General features: G+C 47.2%; 4 protein-coding genes across 6 annotated transcripts; 1 reads left to right on the top strand and 3 right to left on the bottom strand.

Moving 5' to 3' along the window:
* Positions 1-1,748: 1,748 nt before the first annotated feature.
* LOC120676162 (endonuclease 2-like) lies at positions 1,749-6,723 on the bottom strand. The gene is made up of 10 exons (XM_039957385.1): positions 6,579-6,723; positions 3,529-3,721; positions 3,252-3,426; positions 3,038-3,142; positions 2,887-2,942; positions 2,685-2,768; positions 2,493-2,585; positions 2,323-2,390; positions 2,066-2,139; positions 1,749-1,959 (listed from the first exon to the last, which is right to left on the bottom strand). Exons 2-10 carry the CDS (start codon positions 3,640-3,642, stop codon positions 1,865-1,867), a joined length of 864 nt encoding a protein of 287 aa, XP_039813319.1. The 5' UTR covers positions 3,643-3,721; positions 6,579-6,723; the 3' UTR covers positions 1,749-1,864.
* On the top strand, positions 4,674-8,366 carry LOC120676161 (endonuclease 2-like). The gene is made up of 8 exons (XM_039957384.1): positions 4,674-4,872; positions 4,989-5,160; positions 6,950-7,048; positions 7,165-7,304; positions 7,391-7,483; positions 7,633-7,700; positions 7,799-7,872; positions 7,985-8,366. The coding sequence occupies exons 1-8, from the start codon at positions 4,681-4,683 to the stop codon at positions 8,113-8,115; spliced, it is 969 nt and encodes a 322-aa protein (XP_039813318.1). The 5' UTR covers positions 4,674-4,680; the 3' UTR covers positions 8,116-8,366.
* On the bottom strand, positions 6,611-14,742 carry LOC120676160 (protein MAO HUZI 4, chloroplastic-like). 3 transcript variants are annotated; one of them, XM_039957382.1, is made up of 7 exons: positions 14,085-14,691; positions 13,822-14,008; positions 13,584-13,684; positions 13,361-13,489; positions 13,158-13,246; positions 12,968-13,073; positions 6,611-6,748 (listed from the first exon to the last, which is right to left on the bottom strand). In XM_039957382.1, exons 1-7 carry the CDS (start codon positions 14,133-14,135, stop codon positions 6,713-6,715), a joined length of 699 nt encoding a protein of 232 aa, XP_039813316.1. In that variant the 5' UTR covers positions 14,136-14,691; the 3' UTR covers positions 6,611-6,712. The 3 variants fall into 3 exon arrangements, with proteins under 3 accessions (XP_039813316.1, XP_039813315.1, XP_039813317.1); XM_039957381.1 differs by lacking the exon at positions 6,611-6,748 and adding an exon at positions 12,227-12,599 and having other exon boundaries at positions 12,968-13,087; positions 14,085-14,742; XM_039957383.1 differs by lacking the exon at positions 6,611-6,748 and adding an exon at positions 12,475-12,599 and having other exon boundaries at positions 14,085-14,690.
* Positions 14,743-15,218: 476 nt separating this feature from the next.
* Positions 15,219-21,145, bottom strand: LOC120676158. The gene is made up of 10 exons (XM_039957380.1): positions 20,409-21,145; positions 19,981-20,118; positions 19,041-19,226; positions 17,336-17,473; positions 17,112-17,233; positions 16,849-16,981; positions 16,640-16,769; positions 16,455-16,534; positions 16,246-16,377; positions 15,219-15,901 (listed from the first exon to the last, which is right to left on the bottom strand). Exons 1-10 carry the CDS (start codon positions 20,856-20,858, stop codon positions 15,665-15,667), a joined length of 1,746 nt encoding a protein of 581 aa, XP_039813314.1. The 5' UTR covers positions 20,859-21,145; the 3' UTR covers positions 15,219-15,664.
* Positions 21,146-21,444: the final 299 nt, after the last annotated feature.

The following is a 21,444-nucleotide window of genomic DNA, read 5'->3' as shown; positions in this document are numbered from 1 at the left end:
CACTCCGCTAAGTAGTATGGATTGTCCGCCTGTTAAGATGTTCGGACATCGAAACCATCTTTCAATATTTTCGGACGTCCGAACCACTATTATTTTCGAACGTCCAAACCGCTACAAATAACGTTAGAATTGTGTGAGGCTGTCTATCGCCGGTTCAAACGGCGACAACATACTGTACCGTCTATAGAACAGTTATAGCCGGCTGTAGCACGGCGGTAACACCTTCCGCCGGTTCATCTAGAGGTAGGTCTTACTGCCGGATGATCCAGCAGTATCTTGAATGGGCTGTGAGCCAGTTCACATACCGCCGGTTTATCCGGCGGTAATTCTATACCACCACATGAATCGGCGGTCAAATGACAAATTTATATAAAAAAATTGAAGTATATATTTTCAAGAAATCGAAAAAAAAAATCGCTCTGCGCGGTCGGCTCGCTTTTTGTTTTCCTGGCCTATTAATGATTTTGCGGCCCAGGTTTGCTAATTCCTTCTTTCTTTTTTTCTTTTCCTCCTGGAACAAATGAGTTAATTTTTTGTTCCATGCGACAAATGTTTTTGTTACACATTAAATCTAATAAAATTTATTTAATCATTAAAATACAACATTTATCATTTTTTCTAATGGAACAGATTGTTTATTTTATCTTTCTTTATTTAAATAGAACATTTATCATTTGGTCTAATGAAACAAATTATAAAACTCCTCTGACTTGATGTATTTTTATTCCTCCTAATTAAATTTTAAGTTACACAAGCATCAATAAAATTTTATACTAAAATATTATCAAATCATCACCCCTTTTTGTTCCATTTTTTTTCTATTTTGAACGGTGTATCTAATTTACTTCACAGAGCACACACGTGCCCACAAAGAAAAGGAAGTGGGTGGACAGCCCAACAAGAAAGGAATCAAATTTCAGCCCAAGAAAAAAAACAACTGACACGAATTTGCTTGTGCGAACGATCGGATCGCAGTAACATATCTTACCCCTAATCGGACCCGTTCTCGCCAGGAGAGTTCGGGAATGTCGCTGGGAAGGAGTTTTCCCTCTTGTTATATTTTTTCCTTTTTAAAAATATTTTATTAATTGTTGTTCTAAAATTTTGCAAGCAAAAGCAGGAGATCCCATATATACCTGTTAACCTAGCTAGCTCTAATAACTTCCGAATCGATACTCCCAAGTCAAATGTTTAACTTGGTAGTTCTGGACCAAACGCCAATGTTTCGGAATTATCTGGCCTCCTAAATTGCTAGAAAAGAAAAAAGAAATGAAAAGGCATGCGAGGATATCCAATATTTGAGGAGTTACCTTCTCATGGGCCTCCCTTTCAATTTAGGTAGAGAACGGAGCCGATCTAGATAGGAGAAGGTGAGCCTCCATGGGTGAGCTTGGTCCCCGGCAACGGAGGTTGCTGCCTATCCTTTAATTTGTATGGTGGAACTGTGATGATTAGCACTGAATTTTCGTTTTGGTGTGGGCCCACTGAAGCCTACATAGCTCTGTTTCTGATCATGCCAATGCATGTGACGTGATCCAGTAGAATTCTACTTGCACGAAATTGTCAGTCCTTTTTTAAAAAAAAAACTAAGAAATTGTTAGTTCTTAAAAATTCAAGTTGGTGGAGCTACCAAAACATTAACTTTCTAGGTTAAAAAAGGATACACGGCCTGCCAAGCTGGCTTGCCAGTTCCTTCGCATTTCGCTCTGGCATTTTGTCCTCGTCGTTTCCATCAGATTGCACAGACATCAGTAAACACCTCTTTTTGAAAGAACGCTCTAGTGCATAACTCAAAATATTGCGTGACAAACTTAAGAAACGAGAATAATGTTTATCCTCTCATAGTGAACGTATTACATCGTTTTTAACTAAATATCCTGTTCAAAGTAGCAGCTAACCGGACACCGCCCTGCGCTAGCCTCAAGTTGACGACCGGCAGCCTGCTGGAGAAATAAGCATCTGCACCAACAACACAAGTACCAAGCAATTAGGACATACCCTGAAGAATGTCTTAAAAGTTAAAACAGTTTCAATCAGACGGCAAGAGCGTTCTTTGTACTAGTACCTTCCAGTGTCGAGTCTTCATCAACACCCTTGTACGCCCAGTCGCACGCTGCAGCGATGCTCTCAGATGCATATCTTGCAGCATTTACAACCACAGATCCAAGTCATGACTCACAAAGATACGGTACTGAAGAATTAGCAGCATAAAGAAATATCTTGGAGATTACTGAATTAACTAACGAACATGCCAAGCTGTCCCGACAAAAGTCAACTAAATACCCAAGCAAAATTCTGAATGCGAAGCAAAGTAAAGCATACATGTCTGGGCATGCAGTCTGGTTCTTGCCGCAATCTTCCCAGCTAGGCACTTGCTCCGACCATTCTCCCTGCAGCGTGGATGAAGGTCTCAATGATCCATCACTTAGCAGTTGCCAATTGACATATATGGCAAAAAAAAAGCAAGCAAACAATTAATCCTAGTTTCATACAGCTATGTTTTTCTTCAGTGCGTCGATATAATCCGCGACGCCATCGCCGTAGAAGTCGTCCTCGGCCGTCTGGATGATATTGGCGTCCCAAACCTGACAAAATGGTGCAGAAAACCAATTAGTTCCAGTTGGAAGGTTCCTTCAGAAATCAGAATCATGGCAGTGTTTGGTTAGCACGAGCGGTATGCTTACATGGTGCAGGACAGTCTTCCTTCTGTACCAGTGGACGTCGATGGTGTTCCCTCCTCTGTCAGAAGTAAACCCCACATGAAGTGGCTGTAAAATAGAGCAGCAGTTGAGTGTGCAGAGTACAGGACAATAATAGCTTGAGTGATGAAGACAGAGCAGATCACAATGGACAGGGCACGGTAATCCTGTTCCAAGATTTTTGTACCTGGTGAATGTCTCCAATGAAGTGTGAAAGGAACAGAAGCGCTTGCGTCAGGTTATCTGCACTCAATAGGAGGCTTTTTATCACTGTCACAGAAGAGTATGCGACGACTGAAATTATTCAGAAGTTTGCAGGACTCGAACATGAGCATTACATTGGGCAGCAGAAGATCTCCCGTACGTGAGGAGCTGCGAGGTGTAGTTGTTGATGGCGCCGGCGACGCACCGTCCCTTGACGCCGTCCTCATCCTTGCAGTCCCCTGTCGAAACGGGGACGAGAAAACGACGCTCAATTCAAAACCGGCGCCGTCTGCGTGTGAAATCCAGAGTTTGAGAACGAAATTCAGAACGAGTGGCGTGGTCGCTTACGGTCGTAGCTGTAGGCGCAGAGTTCGTCGGGGGTGTCGATGTAGTGGAGCGCCGACGACCAGGGGTACCGGAACTTGACGTCGTCGGCCCAGGAGCAGAGGCTGCTGAGGTTGCTGCCGGCGTAGGAGGGCAGCAGGTCCCTCACCGCCGCCGCCGCCGCGCCGCTCAGGCGGCCCTGGGCAGCATCCCCAGCGAACAGGTTTCAGAAGAATGCCGCCGGACGAGTTGCGGAATGGATTCGCAGGCAAGGAGTGGTGAGAACTAGGCACACGCGTACCTGCGCGATCTGGCAGACCATGAGATGGCCGTCGACTCCCCAGCCGTGCGACGGAGCCGGCAGGGCCGCGGCCAGGAGCAGCAGCAGCGGAAGCAATGCCGCCGTCGCCTCCATCCTGGACTTCCTCTTGAGGAGCGAAGGTGGAGAGGAAGACGAAGAGGGAACACGGAGTGGTGGATCGATCGGTGCAGGACTGCAGGTGCAGCAGAGAGGGAGGTGATTTAAAACGGAATGCCAGGAGGGTATCTATGGAAAGAGTGATTGGCGCGGTGTGTGCGAGATACGGCACAAATGTTCGGATATCCCGTCGGATTACGGCGCGTGAACGCTCATCGGCTCATCGCGCTCACACCTGGTTGAAATTCGCAGACCGTGTTCAGACTGCTCTACACTGCACGCCGCTGCCGGCCTGCTGCATCCATGGGAGCGTTTCCTTTCTTTCTTTTCCCCCCTTTCGTGCTACCATGCTGCCGCATGTGCATCAGCACTCAAGCATTCACCCTCCGTTCTAGCGGAACTTTGAAAAAAAAAACAGCAATAAGCATGTTCAAATCCAGACAACTTCGGTGCAAACTGCAAAGTGAAAGCGCGGCAACAGGCGACACAACAAAACATAATAGTGTTATGTGATTTAATAGTTCGGCTGGTAAGTCGGCTGATTTAGTAGTGTTCTGTTAAAAAGAATAAGCTAGAATAAATCGGAATTCACACTGTACTCTAGTTTTTTTTTTTACCTTTTATGATCTGTCATCTAAAGTCTCAAAACTCTCGAATCCAATTTTGAAATTCTTCAATTCAGGCACTCTGCAAAAGGAAATTTCTGCTATTTTTTTCAATGTTTTGTTTGTTCTTCAGTTGATGGTTTTTTTCATGAAGCCGACATGTCATATATTGTTGGATGTTCGTGAGGCAATGGAAACAGTACAGAGTACATCACGTGTTTTTTAAAAAAAGAAAAAAGGAATGCTGCCATCGCATAAGCATAAGGCCAGCCCATAAAGGCCATCATTTGCTACTAGGCCTAAATCGCCATCGACGCACTATTCGGCCTTTATTCGGGCCGGGCCCAAAATCTACTGCCCACGTTTACGTTTACTGCGCCCAAAATTCTCGAGCTCCAATAAATACCAGCCCAGCACCAAAAGCTCGCCCATGCCTCCAGGAAAAAGACAGCGGCAACGGAGAAGAGGAAGGCAGGAAGAGAGCCGAGAGCAGAGAGAGATGGCGCCCCCGCCCCACCAGCGGGCGCTGCTCCTGTTCCCGCTCGTCTTCCTCCTCCTCGCCCCGCCCCGCGCCGACGCGTGGGGCAAGGAGGGCCACATCATGGTCTGCAAGATCGCCGAGGTCGCGCCCGATTCCACCCCCCGGGACAGTCAGATCGAACGGTCGAGCAGAGCAGGGCGAGTACTTGCTTGTTCCTTCCTGAATTCTGATAGGTGCGCCTCTTCCGCGGCGTGCAGAAGTACCTGTCGGAGAAGGCGGCGGCGGCGGTGCAGGCGCTGCTGCCGGAGTCGGCCGGCGGGGAGCTCTCGACGGTGTGCCCGTGGGCGGACCAGGTGCGCTGGCACTACCATTGGTCCAGCCCCCTCCACTACGCCAACACCCCGCAAGTCTGCAACTTCAAGTACTCTCGTATGGCCCCTCTCTCCTCGCTTGATTCGTTTCCCTTTCCATTCCATCTCTCCCCAGCTCCATGCTCGCCGAGGTCTTGTGTGAACGGTTCGGGGTTTAATTGCGGTCCGTTAATTGCTCTAGGACAGTTCACGGGCCAGAAGCCAGCGTTGTAAAAATGTTGAGTAGCAATGTTGTTAGGTGCCATTCTCCAATAGAGTTCAGGAAATTTTCACTGGTAAAGAAAAAAAAACTTCCCACCAGTAAAGGAAATATAGTAACCGTGGCCTTACACGATCCTTTTTCAGAAAAATGCGTTCTCGGTTCGAACATAAAAAGGTGAGAGAAAAAGAGGAATGCGTCGATGAAATTTAGTGTCGGCATGAGCAAAGGTAAGCAGTGCCGAGTGTGGTGGAGCCAGGCATAGTTCCAGAGCATAATTGAGCAAATAGTTATGCTTTTCTAAGGCCCTGTTTGTTAGCCGCTCTAGATTATATAATCTAGCTTATTGGTGGTGAATTATATAATCCAGATTATTAGGTGGGGATGATAACCTGAAATAAGCTCATTTTTATAGCTTATTGGATTATCACATTTTGAGGTTGGATTATATAATCTAGATTATAACCTAGGCTGTTTGTTGACCATCTTAGATTAGATAAGCTAGATTATATAATCTGAGGGTAAACAAACAGGGCCTAAGACTACAAATTGGCAAATACTAGATATTTTCCTAAAGTAGGACAAGTGTTGGGCTATCTGGTCGAGCAAGCTTACATGTTATTTCCGGCCTCTCCAACTAAAAGAGCAAACTTGCATGTGGTTTGGAGTTTCCTTAGGTTCATAAAAGGCTCGCCGTCCTAAATGTCAATGTCATTGGCGCATGTTTCCACCACTCTTCGTGGTCGCTTGCCTTGAGAGGTTCATTAACGGGCATTGTCAATCAAAGAATTTGAGTTAAAATTGGTGATCCATGAAAGAGATGCCGCGCATATCCATTCTGAACCTGTGCCTTGCTGATTGGCTCGTGCACGCTGAGGCATCTTCAAGCTCCATTGCCAACCATAAGAATGTTGCTTCTTGGAGTGGACAAGGGGTGGTTGAGTGAAGATGCAGATCTCCAATCTGCCTTTGCTTCACGCATCACCACATGCCCCGGCCCGGCCTCATTGGCTCATTGCTAAGCCCATGTCTTTTCAACCAGCCGCTTTCATCATAAATAACACTACTTTGGCCACCTATCTTAACCTCTCCCAAATTTCCTCTTCTTGAAAATATTGTAGTGCCAGTGGAATGCATAGATCCAGTGGGAAATAATTTAAAAACAAAACAAAATAAGGGGTGAACTAATAATTTGCACGTGGGCAGATGAGACAGCGAGACAGTTGTGTCGTTTGTCCCAGTTCAGAAAACTATAAAAGGGTATTTATTGTTCGTACCTCGATATCTTTGGCCCACGTTCTTATATATGGGATTATGAATGCGAGTATGTGACCACCTCCACCTGCGAGCACGTCGCCGGACACCGGCACCCGGCACCCACATGTGCAAGCATAATCTCTTGTAGCCTTGTTTAGAGCTGGATATGTAACATGTGATGCCAAATGACCTGGGAAATCCGATTGGCAATGCAAAAACATAGTCTTATGAATCACTTGCTTTAGCAAATAATTCTCTGTTTACTTGAGGTAATGTTCATGTGGCAAATCAAAGAGACGTGTCCGGCAACCCAGAAACTTACCAGACAGTGACTAACGGAGGTGTGCAGCAGCGTCAAACATGCACTCATGCACTTGGATGTACCTTTCAGGTGATTGCCACAATTCTCGTGGCGAGCAAGGGATGTGCGTCGTCGGGGCCATCAACAACTACACCGAACAGCTCTACAGCTATGGCCAGAAGACTTCGTGTAAGAGTGTGCCGAACTATATGCATCACATGTCAACACCCTGTGTCGTCCCTGTCTAATCTAGCAGGAAGAAGCTAAGCCGTTCTGAATTTCTGAACATTCGTATGTGCAACCAGATAACCTGACGGAGAGCCTCATGTTCCTGGCGCATTTCGTCGGCGACGTGCACCAGCCGCTGCACGTCGGCTACGAGGACGATGAGGGCGGGAACACGATCGTCGTGCACTGGTACCGGAGGAAAACAAACCTCCACCACGTATGTTCTTTCACCTCTGATAGAAATTCTTTGCTTCGTTCAGATTTACTCGCAAGGCATTCAGTCAGAACCTTGTGTTTTGCTAGGTGTGGGATGTCAGCATCATAGACACGGAAATCAAGGACTTCTACAACAAAAGCATGGATACCATGGTAGAGGCTCTCAAGACGAACCTTACAGTGAGTATGCTAGAACATTTCTATGCCGATTTATTGGTTTCTTCCATCCAGTTCAAGGGTGCTTCTCTTGTTTCTAAGAGAGCAAGAGACTAAGACTGTAAGTTGTAGTTCAAGGATGCTTTTCTAGTTTCTAAGACTGGAAGTTGTAGGGTGGATGGTCTGATGACATTACACAGTGGGAAAATTGCGAGAACAAACGGGCAACCTGCGCAAACGAGTAAGACTAGTATCCAATTCAGAAACTTCCATTTCGGTTATGTGTACTACAGTTTCAGACAGAAACTGGCATTATATGACCTTGATGATATCATGCAGCTATGCCATTGAGAGCATTCATTATTCCTGCAACTATGCCTACAAAGATGTGGAGCAAGACATTACTCTAGGAGGTAAGCAAAGCATATATATATATAGCACACACTCATATGACTAGAACTACATGCCATTTCATGTTTTTGTTTTGCATAACATTACTTAGAAATTCCACATTCTGGTATGCAGATGATTATTTCTTCACTCGATACCCGGTTGTGGAGAAGAGGCTAGCACAGGCCGGCATCAGATTAGCATTAATACTTAACCGGATATTTGATGGGGATAAAGTAGATGATATACCATTACAAGTACAGTAATAGTTATAATCAATATAAATATATGTGGGGTTATCCTTTGTTGCCACTATTACAAGGATGGGTACATTACATTACTAGTTTACTACACTAGTAAATCAGCATGAATTCTAGTAAGGAAGCACATCGTCCAGAGAAGTGATTCAGTTTTCTCTGCATTTGTAATTATAAACCACTTCTTATATATTTTTAATTAATACAGGCAGGCAACGCCCTTCTGTTGTTCCCTCAAAGTTAAATGAAGTTTTTCCACTCATTTTCCTGGTGTAGTGGTGTCTAAATTTTTCGGTTTGTCTGGGATCTCATGAATTTACTAGAATATATCTAATCAGTAGCTATTGAGTGCTACCTTAAATGAGTGAATGTGAAAACAGAGTCTGCAGTTGTGGTATATGAGGTAGTCCATATGGGCCTATGGGCCCTGATCATACTTAACACCCCCCTTCAAACTCAAGGCGGAGGTGGAGGATTAGAAGCATTGAGTTTGAGCAAATGAAGTCGATGTTGCTCTCGAGTTTGTGCTTTGGTGAAAAAATCTGCTACTTGCAACTCTGATGGCACATACTGAAGAGCAATTGTCTGTTGCTGACAATGAGACCGAGTAAAAGAGGCATCAACACCAATATGTTTTGTGAGTTCATGCTTCACAGGTTCATTTGCAATCTGTATGGCTCCGGTATTATCACAAAGGAGAGGTGTGGGGGTATCACAGGAAATACCAAAATCAGCTAGCAACCATCGAAGCCATACAATCTCTGAAGTGGTAGTGGCAAGTGCTCGAAGTTCTGCCTCCATACTTGATCGAGATACAGCTGACTGCTTCTTGGACTTCCAAACAAGAGAAGAACCAAGAAAAATACAATAACCAGTGACTGAACGACGGTCTGTGGGATCACTCGCCCAAGTGGAGTCCGAGTAAGCATGAAGACGTAGTGGACTATCATGAGCATAGAGTAAGCACTGAGATGATGTCCCTCTTAAGTACCGTAGGACACGAAGCAAGTGTCCAAAGTGAACCGATGTAGGAGCACTCACAAACTGACTCAAGATATGCACAACATGAGTAATGTCAGGTCGAGTAACAGTGAGATAAACAAGACTCCCGACAATATGCCTATACCGAGAGGGATCCTCTAAGGGAGCACCATCAGTAGGACGAAGTTGCAAGTGAAGATCCATAGGTGTTGCAGCCGTCCGATTATCAGTAATGCCAGAGCGGGCAAGAAGATCTTGTATATATTTGGACTGAGAAAGATAATAGCCCTTGGCAGAATGCAAAACCTCAATCCCTAAGAAATAATTGAGAGGACCTAAATCAGACATCTGAAATTGCTCCCCAAGTTGCTTCTTCACATGAGAAATGTGTTCTATATCATCTCCCGTAATCAACATATCATCAACATATAGAAGAAGCAAAGTACGTCCATGCGGAGAATGATGAATAAATAGGGCTGGATCATGTTCACTTGGTGAAAAGCCTGCAGCCTGTATTACAGAAATGAAGCGTTGAAACCAAGCACGAGGAGCCTGTTTGAGACCATATAATGCACGACGAAGACGACAAACATATCCTGAAGGTGCATGGACACCTGGTGGGGGTTGCATATACACTTCCTCATGCAAATCACCATGGAGAAAGGCATTCTTAACATCCATCTGAGAGATAGTCCAAGAACAAGAAGCAGCAACTGCAATTAGAGTGCGAACAGTGGTCATGTGAGCAACGGGAGCAAATGTCTCATCATAATCAAGACCTTGAGTTTGCTGAAAACCCCTGGCAACCAAGCGGGCTTTATATCTCTCAATAGAACCATCTGATTTGGTTTTAATTTTGAATACCCATTTGCATGTGATAGGTACTGCATGAGATGGTAATGGAACAAGATCCCAAGTACATGTGCGCTCAAGTGCAGCCAGTTCCTCAGTCATAGCAGCCTGCCACTCTGGAATATTGGCAGCTTCATGATAAGTTGATGGCTCATCAATAACAGCACCAACATGTGAGAAACCAAACTTGTCAGGTCGCTCAATAGTGGTACGATCACGTAAATTGTAGTGCTGACCAATCTGTGACTCATTAGAAACATCATGTGACTGATGAAGAGTATTAGAATCATTAGAAACAAGAGCATCAGGAGTGGCCAAGGAAGGCGGATTAGATGGAGGTTCGGTAGGAGCTTTGGGACGACGAGTGTAAACTTTTGTGACAGGTGGTTGTGGTGTTGTAGGAGCAGTATCGCTGGATGAAATAGGAGGAAGAAAAAGAAACGATGTGGACTCTGTGGGCGAATACGAGGGCTGAGTAGAAGGGTTGTAAAAGAACGGATGATTCTCAACAAATGTCACATCACGAGAGATACGCATGCGACGAGAGGAAGGATCATAACAACAGTAACCCTTATGCTCAGGACTATAACCAAGAAAAACACATTCAACAGACTGGGCAGTTAACTTAGTTCGCTCACGAGGTGCAAGCAAGACATAGCACGTGCACCCAAAAACTCGGAGATGGTCAGTTAGGAGGTATACCAAAAAGAACCTCACCAGGACATTTACCAGCAAGTTTGGAGGAAGGTTGCCGATTAATAAGATAAACAGCAGTAGAGACAGCTTCTCCCCAAAAATGAGAATGCACAAATGATGCAATGAGAAGTGTGCGAGCAGTCTCAATAAGATGGCGATGTTTACGTTCAGCAACACCATTTTGAGCATGAGCACCTGCACATGAGAGCTGAGCAAGGGTGCCCTCGGAGGTGAGAAACTGGCGAAAAGCTGACGACAAGTATTCACCTCCAGAATCAGAACGAAAAACTCTAACAGCAGTGGAAAATTGAGTGTGCACCATGCGAGCAAAGGACCGGTAAATAGAACATAGTTGGGATCGATGTTTCATAAAATAGATCCAAGTGTATCGAGAATAGTCATCAATGAAAATGACATAGTAACTGTGACCACCCTTGGAAGCAAAAGGTGAAGGACCCCAGACATCTGAGTGAATAAGATCAAAAGGTCGAGTGGAATGAGAAGTACTACTAGAATATGGGAGTTGTACCTGTTTGCCAAGCCTGCAACCCTTGCAGTGGAAACTAGAATCAATAGGGATACGACCAAGACGACCCTCATGAATTAGGGTAGACAATCGAGACCCACATAGGTGGCCAAGACGATGATGCCACTTGGCGAAAGATGACCCTGATGATGACACAGCAGATGACACACGAGCAGTGGAAGAAGGAAGATGTAAGGTGTCCAAAACATAGAGGTTAGAAGAATCTCTACGGCAATGACCAGTCCCAATCACACTTCCACTCTTACGGTCTTGGATAAAACATGATGAATCATCAAATCCAACAAAGCAGTTCAGATCAGCTATTTGACCAAATGATAAAAGATTCATAGATAGCTGAGGTACGCAGAAAACATCAGGTATATAAAAATAGGGAGAGTGAAGGGAACCCTGGTGAGTAACATGACATGATGTACCATCAGCAGTGTGGACAGAAGTAGCATTAGTGACTGATTTACATGCTACTAACTTAGACTTGTCAGACGTCACATGAAAAGAAGCCCCTGAATCCAGTATCCAAGACTGCGAAACAATGTTCTGAGAGGCAGCAGCGATTGACACGGTTCCATTAGTATGAACCCCAGCATCAAGTTTGATATCACTAGCCATAACACTGGATTGCAATATGTTGAAGAAATGCTGATACTTAATGTTGAAGAAATGCTGATACTTGTACTCAAACCAGAGAACAAAGGCTGGGCAGAGCTCCCGTACAGCAACAGACCAACCAGCAGAGGGCAAAAACCAACCAGAACAGAGCTGCACAGCAGAACAACAGCAGACCAGATCAGAGCATCACCCTTCTTCCGTTCTTCAGAACACCAGCGGAGCAGAGCACCCCCTTTCTTGCGCCAGCAGAACAAGGCAGCCCCCCCTCCGTGCTGCAGTACAGGGGGCGGGCGCAGAGCAGAGCAGCCCCCCACCTACCGTGCTGCAGAACAGGGGCGGGCGCGGACGGGGCGGGCAGCGACGTCCGCGCGCGGCGACGCGCACGGACAGGCGCGGCGCGCGAACGGGCGGCCGGCGACCCGCAACAGGCGGACGACCGCGACGGGCGGCGCGTCAGCGGTGACAGACGCCGCGACGGGCGGCGGACGAGGACGCCGCGACCAGCGGCGACCTGAAGTGCCGCGACGAGCAGCAGGCGACGGCGACGGCGGACAGACGGGGGACGGCCGCGACGAACCGCGACGGGCGGCCGCGCGAACAGCAGCGACGATGGGCGGGGTGTGAGACAAGGCGGGGCGGCGACGGGCCACGCCGCACGCGAGCCGCGACGGGCGGCTGCAAAAACGGGTCCGCAACTCGCGGATCCGCGACGGCAGACGGTCGCCGGACGGCCGCCGGCGGCGGAACAGTGGATCTCGGCGGCGGAACAGTGGATCTCGGGTGGGATGAGGTATCCCTAACCCTACCTGCTCTGTACCATGTTACCTTAAATGAGTGAATGTGAAAACAGAGTCTGCAGTTGTGGTATATGAGGTAGTCCATATGGGCCTATGGGCCCTGATCATACTTAACATTGAGAAAGTATAGACTATCACCCGCAAAGAAAAAAGAAAAGACAAGACAATTGTATAACTATCATGAACTGCTAGGAGACCCTGACAGTAAGTAAATTCAATTGCCGATAATTGGTGTGAGCCCATTTGTGAAAAGAATCGGTGCACTGAATCAATTTTATTGATATTCAAATCGCATAAAATCCACCAGCTAAACAATGGAATCCTACGTACAACCACCCAATTCCAATCATCAATGTGAGCGGCCAACCGCCCCCGCCAGTACCTTAGTCGCCACATGACACAGGATCCCAACCGGGCAGAAGAGCAAGCACAGCGAGACCGAGTGCCTGGTTTCGATGTTGTTCTTGAGGCCGTCGTGGTACACCTGCCTGCATTGCAAACACTAAACGCAGATGTTAACGAGTTCTCCAGAGTTCCACGATGGCATATGGTTCAGAGGCGTGCCTACTGACCTTGCCGCGAAGAGGTCGACGGCGAGGAGGTGGATCCAAGCAGAGGCGACAGTCATCTCGCTCGCGAACATCCTCACGATGCCCTGCAACTGCAGAATTCATAAGGCGAAAGCGTCTCATTTCTCTGAGCAGCAGTTAACAGCAGCAGAACATTCAGAGAATCCGTGGTTAATTCTTCAGTGGTGCTGTTGCAGTAGTAGTACCTCAGGAAGCCAGTACTTGCTTGCGAACATGGCGCGCAGGGTGTCAGGCGTCCACGACAGGTAGAGCAGGTAGGCGTAGAGGAGGCCGAGCGCAACGTAGGGGGCGCTGCTCTCCACGGTGCGTTTGGTCTGCGCGCGAGAGCAGGGAGATGAGGTGAGGGCGAGCTCGGAGACCGCCATGGCGTGTGCTCTCGAGTCGGGAAGGAGGATTGGTTAGACTCACGATGCTGGCGTTGGGCGCGACGACCATGAGGGTGTAGAAGGGGAGGACGGCGACGGTGCCCCAGGTGAAGGCGGCGCTGGCAATCTGAGACGTCGTCATCACTGCTCTCGGAAGGGAACAATTCATTTCACCCAGGGCAATTTAAGCAAACAAAATTCGAAGCTTTAATGCTCTCTTTACCAAAATTGAATTGTCGGAGGAAGCAGGGGGGGGGGGGGGGGGGGGGGTGAATGCGTACCCGCGCGGGGCCGGAACGGCGGCGGCCCCCTGCCGGTGCCGCGGGAGCCGGCACGAGGGGACGCCGCGGCGAACTCGGGCGAGAAGGGGCCGCCCAACCACGAGCGCGCGGCCGGCGGGCGGAGCGGCGCGCGGGGGGCACGCGCCTCCGGCCGCTGCCGCAGCGCCAGCGCCAGCGGGAGGCTGACCTGCAGCGAACCAGAGGCAGAGCGGTTCAGCCAATTGCACTCGGGGATTGACGCTGTAGTTGAGTCGGCTACATACCCGCGTGCTGGAGGAGAGCGCGAGGGCGGATGGGGACGCGCAGGGCGCCATGGCTCGGGAGGGGGCGGAGCGGGCGCGGGTGGGAGAGGTGGTGGGCTGCCATTCGAGCCGGGGCGCAGGTGGAGTCCCCTTTGTAGTTTGTAACAGCAGCGTCGTTGCTCGCTCTGCAGCAGTGGCGAGCGCACCTCAGGCCGACCGGCCTCAGCAGCAGCCAGCAGCTTAGTGCCGGAGCACTCACCGACTAGGCCACTCGCGCGCGCGCTGCCCTTGCCATGATGGGCGGGGCGGTGCCGGGGCCCGCCGGAGGAGGTCGGCCGGGGCGGTGGCGACCGGACGCGTGGGCGGGCGCACCGTCCGCACACCAACCCAGCCCGTGCTGGCACTGACTCCATCGAATTGCATCACGAGTCAAGCAAAGCTAACGCGCGGCCATGTGCCGCCGTGCGGGGGCTACCCCCTGTCCGAGCCCCGTCCATCGCCGCCGGCACGGCGCCGCCGCCTTGGCACGTCGCCGCCCGGGAATATCCATGCCGCACGGCTTCGCTCGTATGATTTCCCACACGAAAAGGATGTCCGGGTTCATGGTATCTGAATCCAAACTTTTGTCCGTCTGGTTGTACTTCTACTTTTTGTAACCAAAAAAACAATCACGGAGATCCAAGAGCTGTTCACTCTAATCAAGAAATGGTAGATTACGGGCAAATCAGTGAGATTGTCCAATTTTCAGATAAACTGCAGATAATTTTGTCATAAAGGAAAGCTTTCCTATCCACACCACCAAGAAATACTCCAAAGAGTCATTGTACAGACCAATTCGTCAAAAACTCACAATCCCTGAAATTAACCAGATAGCAGCAACACCGTGGCGATCCTTCTAGTTCGCCTCCAGAAATAGTAGATTAAGGACAAATCCGTGAGATCTAATCCAATTTCAGATATATTGCAATAAATTGCAATAAAGTAAAACAAACTTCCTCATCCACACCACCAAGAAAAACTCTAAAGAAAGTCATTCGACATAGTCCAATTCGTCAAAAACTCAAAATCCCAGAAATTCACCAGACAGCGACCGCACCGTGGGGATCCATCCAACATCACAGCTGCAAAAAGGGGCATCTTGGGCAAAAGGAAAACTGAGATCAGTACAGCAGCACATGCAATTTAACCCGATATCAACGCTAACAGATACATTTACCGGACAAGAACACAGCACACGGAATACAATTCAGGATTCTAGATTTAATTAAAGCAAAACCGTTTGCCATCATCATCTTAGATGTTGAACGAGAAAAAGCAAAAGTGTTAGTCATCTGGTTGAGCCCATTTGACCGAACCTTCTTCGCACTCATCAGTCTACTGATCCCCCAACTCTCTGCAAAGTTGACTACATCTCCTCCCAGGCTCTGTTGCTATTGGGAGGAGATGGGAAAAAAAACAGGCAACTCAACTCACGAAACTATATCCTTTTGATTCTAGCATCTATCCCCTCTTATTATGTCTCCCCCTGAGCTCCCTTCACTGCTGAGCGAGCCATCCCCTTTGGATGGTTTGTATAACTTTGATCAACATCTGGACTATGTTTAGAACGACAGGTGTGATGAGACCATCGCCTGGAGCTTCTCCAGCTCAGATGGAATGTTCATGTCAGGAGATAGCACGAAGCCAGCAGCAACAGCGAGCGCGATCACAACGAGGCTGCTCTTCAGGCAGGTGGCACCACGGGTCAGCTTTCCAAGGATCACCTTGCAGTGCTTATCTGCTTCTTTGATAGATGCCTGCTTCCCAGCATCTGTCACTGACTCTAGCGCTGCCTCATTCTGCAATTGCAACAAATGAATAAATTAGAACACTTGAATATCTGGATTTACTGAGCGTTCAATTAATAATGTGTTTGCCTCGATCAAACTAGCTCCCTTGGTTTTTGCATATGGTTCAGAGTGGGAAATGCGAAGTAACAGAATATGTATCTCATTTTTGACATCATAAAGCCTTTAGGTACTTTATGAAGTGAGCTAACATTCATCAAACTATTCCTGAAGTTTTAGTTTTCAGGAGAAGCAAAAGTTGCACACAAAGCAAAATTTGGATGACGCAAACATCTAAATCGTAGAAGGTTAATAAAGACGAACAAAGTAATTTATGAAAACTGACTTAGCTTTACCTTAGCCTTTAAGTTCTTCACGGTTGCCTTAAGAGCTTCAACACTGAGCTTAGGAGACATATCTTTCCAATCAATTGCAATTTTGCTCAGGACAGCAGCACTGGCTTCAATATTTTCAAGATAGATTCTTTCCTGAAAATCAAGATTATTCAGCTACAGCTTTCTTTCATGGGGCAACAATACAAGACCAAATAGGTAAGACTACTCACCCATTGCTTGTATGACTCTGTGTTTTGAGTCAAGCACCAAATAAATACATCAACAGCCTCCCTGGTGAGCTCTGCATTGTCTGAATATGATATCACCAAAAGCTAATTAGATGTGTATCAAAACAAAAGCAAAACATAGAATATGGTACAAAGTTAAGTGAATAAAACACTGTTTTACAACTTACTTTCTTGTATTGCCTTTGCACACAAAGGCAAAAGTTGTTGTGATGCTTGTTTCACAGTTTTAGAGCCAGGAGGACCAGCAAGAGCCAACTCCTTGACTGTTGGATAGGCCGCTTCAAACCTTTCTGTAGCCTACAGAATTGCTTTAGGTAGTCAGAACATGACTCATTCGAAGTTTAGTGAACAGGAGTGTAGAAATAGCAGAACGAACCTTGACCCGAGCACTAGAAACAGGAAACGTGGCTCTCATGAATAAATCAAATGAAGCAGGGGGAACCAGGCGCTCCCCCTTTCTAACAGCTCCATTCAATAAGATTGATCGAGCTTTGGGGACAGACAAAATTCTACACATAAACAATGTGGACTGTTAAGATTACAAATATTTTTAAGTGTATTAAAGTAGAATCAGAATGTGCTCTAATAGAGAACACAAACAACGCAATGTCATTAATCAGATTTACAATAAGCCAGTACCTTTCAAGCAACTGCAAAGCGAAATCTCTTGCCTGAGGATTCCCACTTGACTTCGCACATAATGTGGGAAATAAGGAATGAGCCCAGCAAAACATACCAGTCACTAGGTCACCTTGAGATGCCTGTGGCATATCAGAAAAGAATTAGTGTAACAAAGTTATAAAATGGAAAAAAAATAGCACAGCGTAGGTAACTAGCATAACTGCTACCAGACAAAAGAATACCTGAGCAATAACCCAGACAATGATGGGAAGCTTTTCCTGTCCAAGATATTTATTGTTTCCCATTATCTTCGGCATAATGTTTATTAGTACCTCAGGCTTCCTTCTTAAAGTCATGGCAAGAACAACAAAGATTGCAACCTGTCAACAGTAACTTCAGTAAAAAATTACAACAACAACAACAACATAGCCTTTTTTCCCAAGTAAGTTGGGGTAGGCTAGAGATGAAACCCGAAAGAAATAAGTTCAAGGTTCAGGCACATTGATAGCTAGTCTCCAAGCGCTCCTATCCAAAGCTATCTCTTTAGAGATATTCCAATCCTTAAGGTCTCTCTTAACAGACTCATCCCACGTCAGTTTAGGTCTACCTCTACCCCTCTTTACATTATCGACCCGCTCAAGAACCCCATTACGCACCGGCGCCTCAGGAGGCCTTCGTTGGACATGTCCAAACCATCTCAGCCGATGCTGGGTAAGTTTCTCCTCAATTGGTGCCACTCCGACCCTATCCCGAATAACTTCGTTCCGGACTCTATCCCTCCTTGTGTGCCCGCAAAACCACCGCAACATCCGCATCTCTGCTACACTCAGTTGTTGGACATGTCGCCTTTTTGTAGGCCAACATTCAGCACCGTATAGCATCGCCGGACGAATTGCTGTCCTATAGAATTTGCCTTTTAGCTTTTGTGGCACCCTCTTGTCACAAAGGATGCCAGAAGCTTGCCGCCATTTCATTCAGTAAAAAATTACCATCCAAAAAAAATAATGGAGCTGTGCATCTTAACAAATGAAAGGCCAATAATGCACAAGTGTTTTGTCAAAAAGAAAATGATTTATCATATATACATATATGTCTGCAGACGCTATCGCGGGCTGCTGGCTAGTGGAGCTCGCTCTCAGCCAGCAGACCCGGGTTCGAGTCCTGCCTTCTTCTAAGTGTAATGCGGGGAGGCAGTCTGCCTCTTCCATCTCGTTTTTTTTTTCTGATGCAATCTTGGAAGATCTTACAACAATTATTTGATTCCACTCATGAACATCTTGCAGAAAGAAAATAAAAAGGGGAAGATACAGCATACTGGACAATCAAACTTCACATCAATAATTTGAAACCACAAGTCATGAATGTAATTAACGCTATAATTTCAGGATCAGATGATGAACAAAAGCTCATTTGAATAAACATTGAAGCAGTCCTAGTGATCAGATAACTATGGTATCATCAAATTACTTACTCATCATCATATAAAAAGGTCTAAAAAGAACCACAACAGGTTATTTGTAACTGTTGATACACAATCACGAACCTGAGCACATGCCACTACAAATTGTATATTCCTATCTAACCAAGTCTCTATAAATGCACTAGCAAATATATTACTTCTTGACTCTAGTAAGAGGGAACCAGTTTAACTCATGATTAAAACAAATGGCATGGCATGTCCACTCAGCTTAAGTTACAGGTTTATAAAGTTGACTAAATACATTTCATCATTTCCCCCAGGATGCTAAGATAGTGTAGTACACTCATTTCAAACCAAAAACCAAATGCACATTTCATCTTTTCCCCTAAGATGCTAAATTGCTAAGAATAGTGTAGTACACTCATACCAAACCAAAAAGAATATGATTCTAAGTATAATATTATTTGCAGTTGATCGCATCTACATTATACCTCATTCGATTACAGTTAGAGTTGTCATGAGATTACCTGAGCCCTTGGAGACTGTTGGACAACCTTCTTTGAACCCTTAGTTCCTGCTGCTGGCCCTGACAATTCAGACATGATGCTATCTATACACCACAAAACAAAGTCTCCCAGGGCACCGGATGATCTTTGACTGATCCAATCACCGGCCGTCTTGATGACTGGCTCGGGAATATGGCACAATGGGATCTGCCCAATACAGAAACCAATTAGATGCATACCACAAATAAGTGAATAACCAATAAACAGAAAGCAAAGGAAATTATCATGCTTAAATATCTCAGTGTAAGGTATAAATACGACCATGCTAACGGAACCAAAACGGCAGTGTCCAGTACCGCCAATACACTCAAAACATTAATTGCATGTGTAGCTACCATTTTAGTGTTGTACAAGACACATAATAACAAATCAATGTGATCCATGAAAGACTATCTCCATCCTAATATGAAACAGGTGGCGAAATAATAGTAATTAAATGACATGATCCAGCTGTATACTATGATAAAATTAATCATGAATCCCAAACACATGCGAATATGGTGTGATCAAGCCAATACTCTTGACATGCACGCTACAATCATCATGTTGATGGCTAATCAGGACTCGAGCACTCATAATCAGGGCGCCTCCCTGCATACTGCCACCATGCAGGGAACACACCCGTGAAGGTAATAATCTTGGGGATTTAATTACTTCTCATGGTAGGCCATCTCAGTTCGTTACGAATACGAAGATACGACAAAAAGTACATAACCGTTTTCCAAAACAGGGATGCTGCTGCATGAATTTTCTAAGTTTTGGCGCGAAAACATAATTTCCAAATACATCAGTACGTACGGCTACAAGATAGCAATCTATAGTGCAAGCATATAGCTATCCTAAAAACAGCAATTGCATCACATGCATAGATTGCGGAATCTCTAGGGAAAAGATAACTCACGTCAACCATCTTGGACACTGGGGATTCCTTGAACATCTTTGCCCATGGAAACTGGGCTGCGCTTACTGTTACAAATGCTCGGCCAAAGTAGTCAGCAAACCTCATCAGTTGAATGTCCTGCTGATTCTCGTACGATCCCTGCGCACAGAATAAATGATAAGAATCTGCACACATAAAAAAGGATTCCAACCTTTTGCAGGATCTAACACTTGAACCCAAACCCAAAGCTCCACCGAGATCCCAACTTTACACCCTAAGATCCGACTTTCTGTAGAACTTCCTAACTATAGGAGCCAGAATTTCGACTCGTGTTGATCCGGAACCCCGCCGGACCTCAGCATTCAGTCGGAATTTCAACAAACCCCGCGAGATCCAACGCTAAACCCTACCCAGATCTGAGCGCACTTCCACGGAGACGGGAGCGTTACCGAGATGTCGATGAGGTGCGCGGCGAGGTTCTCGGCGTCGATCAGCGCGGCGGCCTCGGTCACCGTCACCTTGGGCTTCTTCACCTTGGGCTTCTTGGGCTTCTTGGGCTCCCCCTCCTGGCGCGGGGCCGCGGCCTCGTCCGAGTCCTCGTCGTCGGAGTAGCCGGCGGCCGCGGCGATCCGCGCGTCGTCGAGGTCGGCCGCCCTGGCGGCGAGCTGCTGCTGCAGCGCGCGGTGGCGCTCCTGCGAGCGCTTCTCGACGGCGTCGAAGACGCCCGCCTTGCCGTTGGCCTGCAGCGCCAGATCGGGCGCGGCGGCGCGGGGCGGCTGCGGCTGATGCTTGCGGTTGCGCTTGGGGTAGGACACCGTCTGCCAGCCGTGCGAGGGGTCGGAGGCGGCCGCCGCCATCGAGGAGGAGGAGGAGGCCCCCGCGACGTCTTCCATCGCCATCGCCGGCACGCGGGGCGGGGGTCAGGGCCGGGCCCGTCGAGTCCTGATCTCCGAGAGGCGGCGAGCAGGAAGAAGGGTGGAGAGTCTGTCAGAGGGGGGAGAGACGAGGACGCGCAGGGGAGGCCGGATTTTATTGCGCCCCGACGAGCCCCGGTGCCGCGTGCGTCGCGTGCACTGCACCAGCACCACCCCGCCCGGCCGCCCCGCTCTGGCCAGGTCTCCGCGCCGCGCTCCCCCTCTCCGTCCGGAGTTTTTTTTTTCTTTTCCGTTTCTGTCGGAGTGCTCTCAGTTCTGGAACTGCTTGCCGATCTTTTCCTTTTTACCTTTTTCTTCTGCTGCAGCCTGCAGCTTTGGGATCGTGTTAGTTTTGGAAACAACTTTGGTGATGGAGATATGAGCTGGATATGGATATGGATATGGTTTTCGTCACCATGGATGGATGGGGTAGGGTCGTGTGTGGAAAGGCTGCCGGCTCGTTTCCGGTGTCGCCTGAAGCTCATGACGCTGGTGGTGTCCTTGCTAACCTTTTTTCTTCGCAAAAAAACGTGACGGATATACAGTACGTACCGTGCTAGTTTCACGCTTC

The sequence above is a fragment of the Panicum virgatum genome, chromosome 5N (genome assembly GCF_016808335.1).
Source record: "Panicum virgatum strain AP13 chromosome 5N, P.virgatum_v5, whole genome shotgun sequence".
NCBI classification, from domain to species: Eukaryota; Viridiplantae; Streptophyta; class Magnoliopsida; order Poales; family Poaceae; genus Panicum; species Panicum virgatum.
Note: the sequence above shows the minus strand (reverse complement) of the source record. Positions and strands in the feature narration are given on the sequence as shown.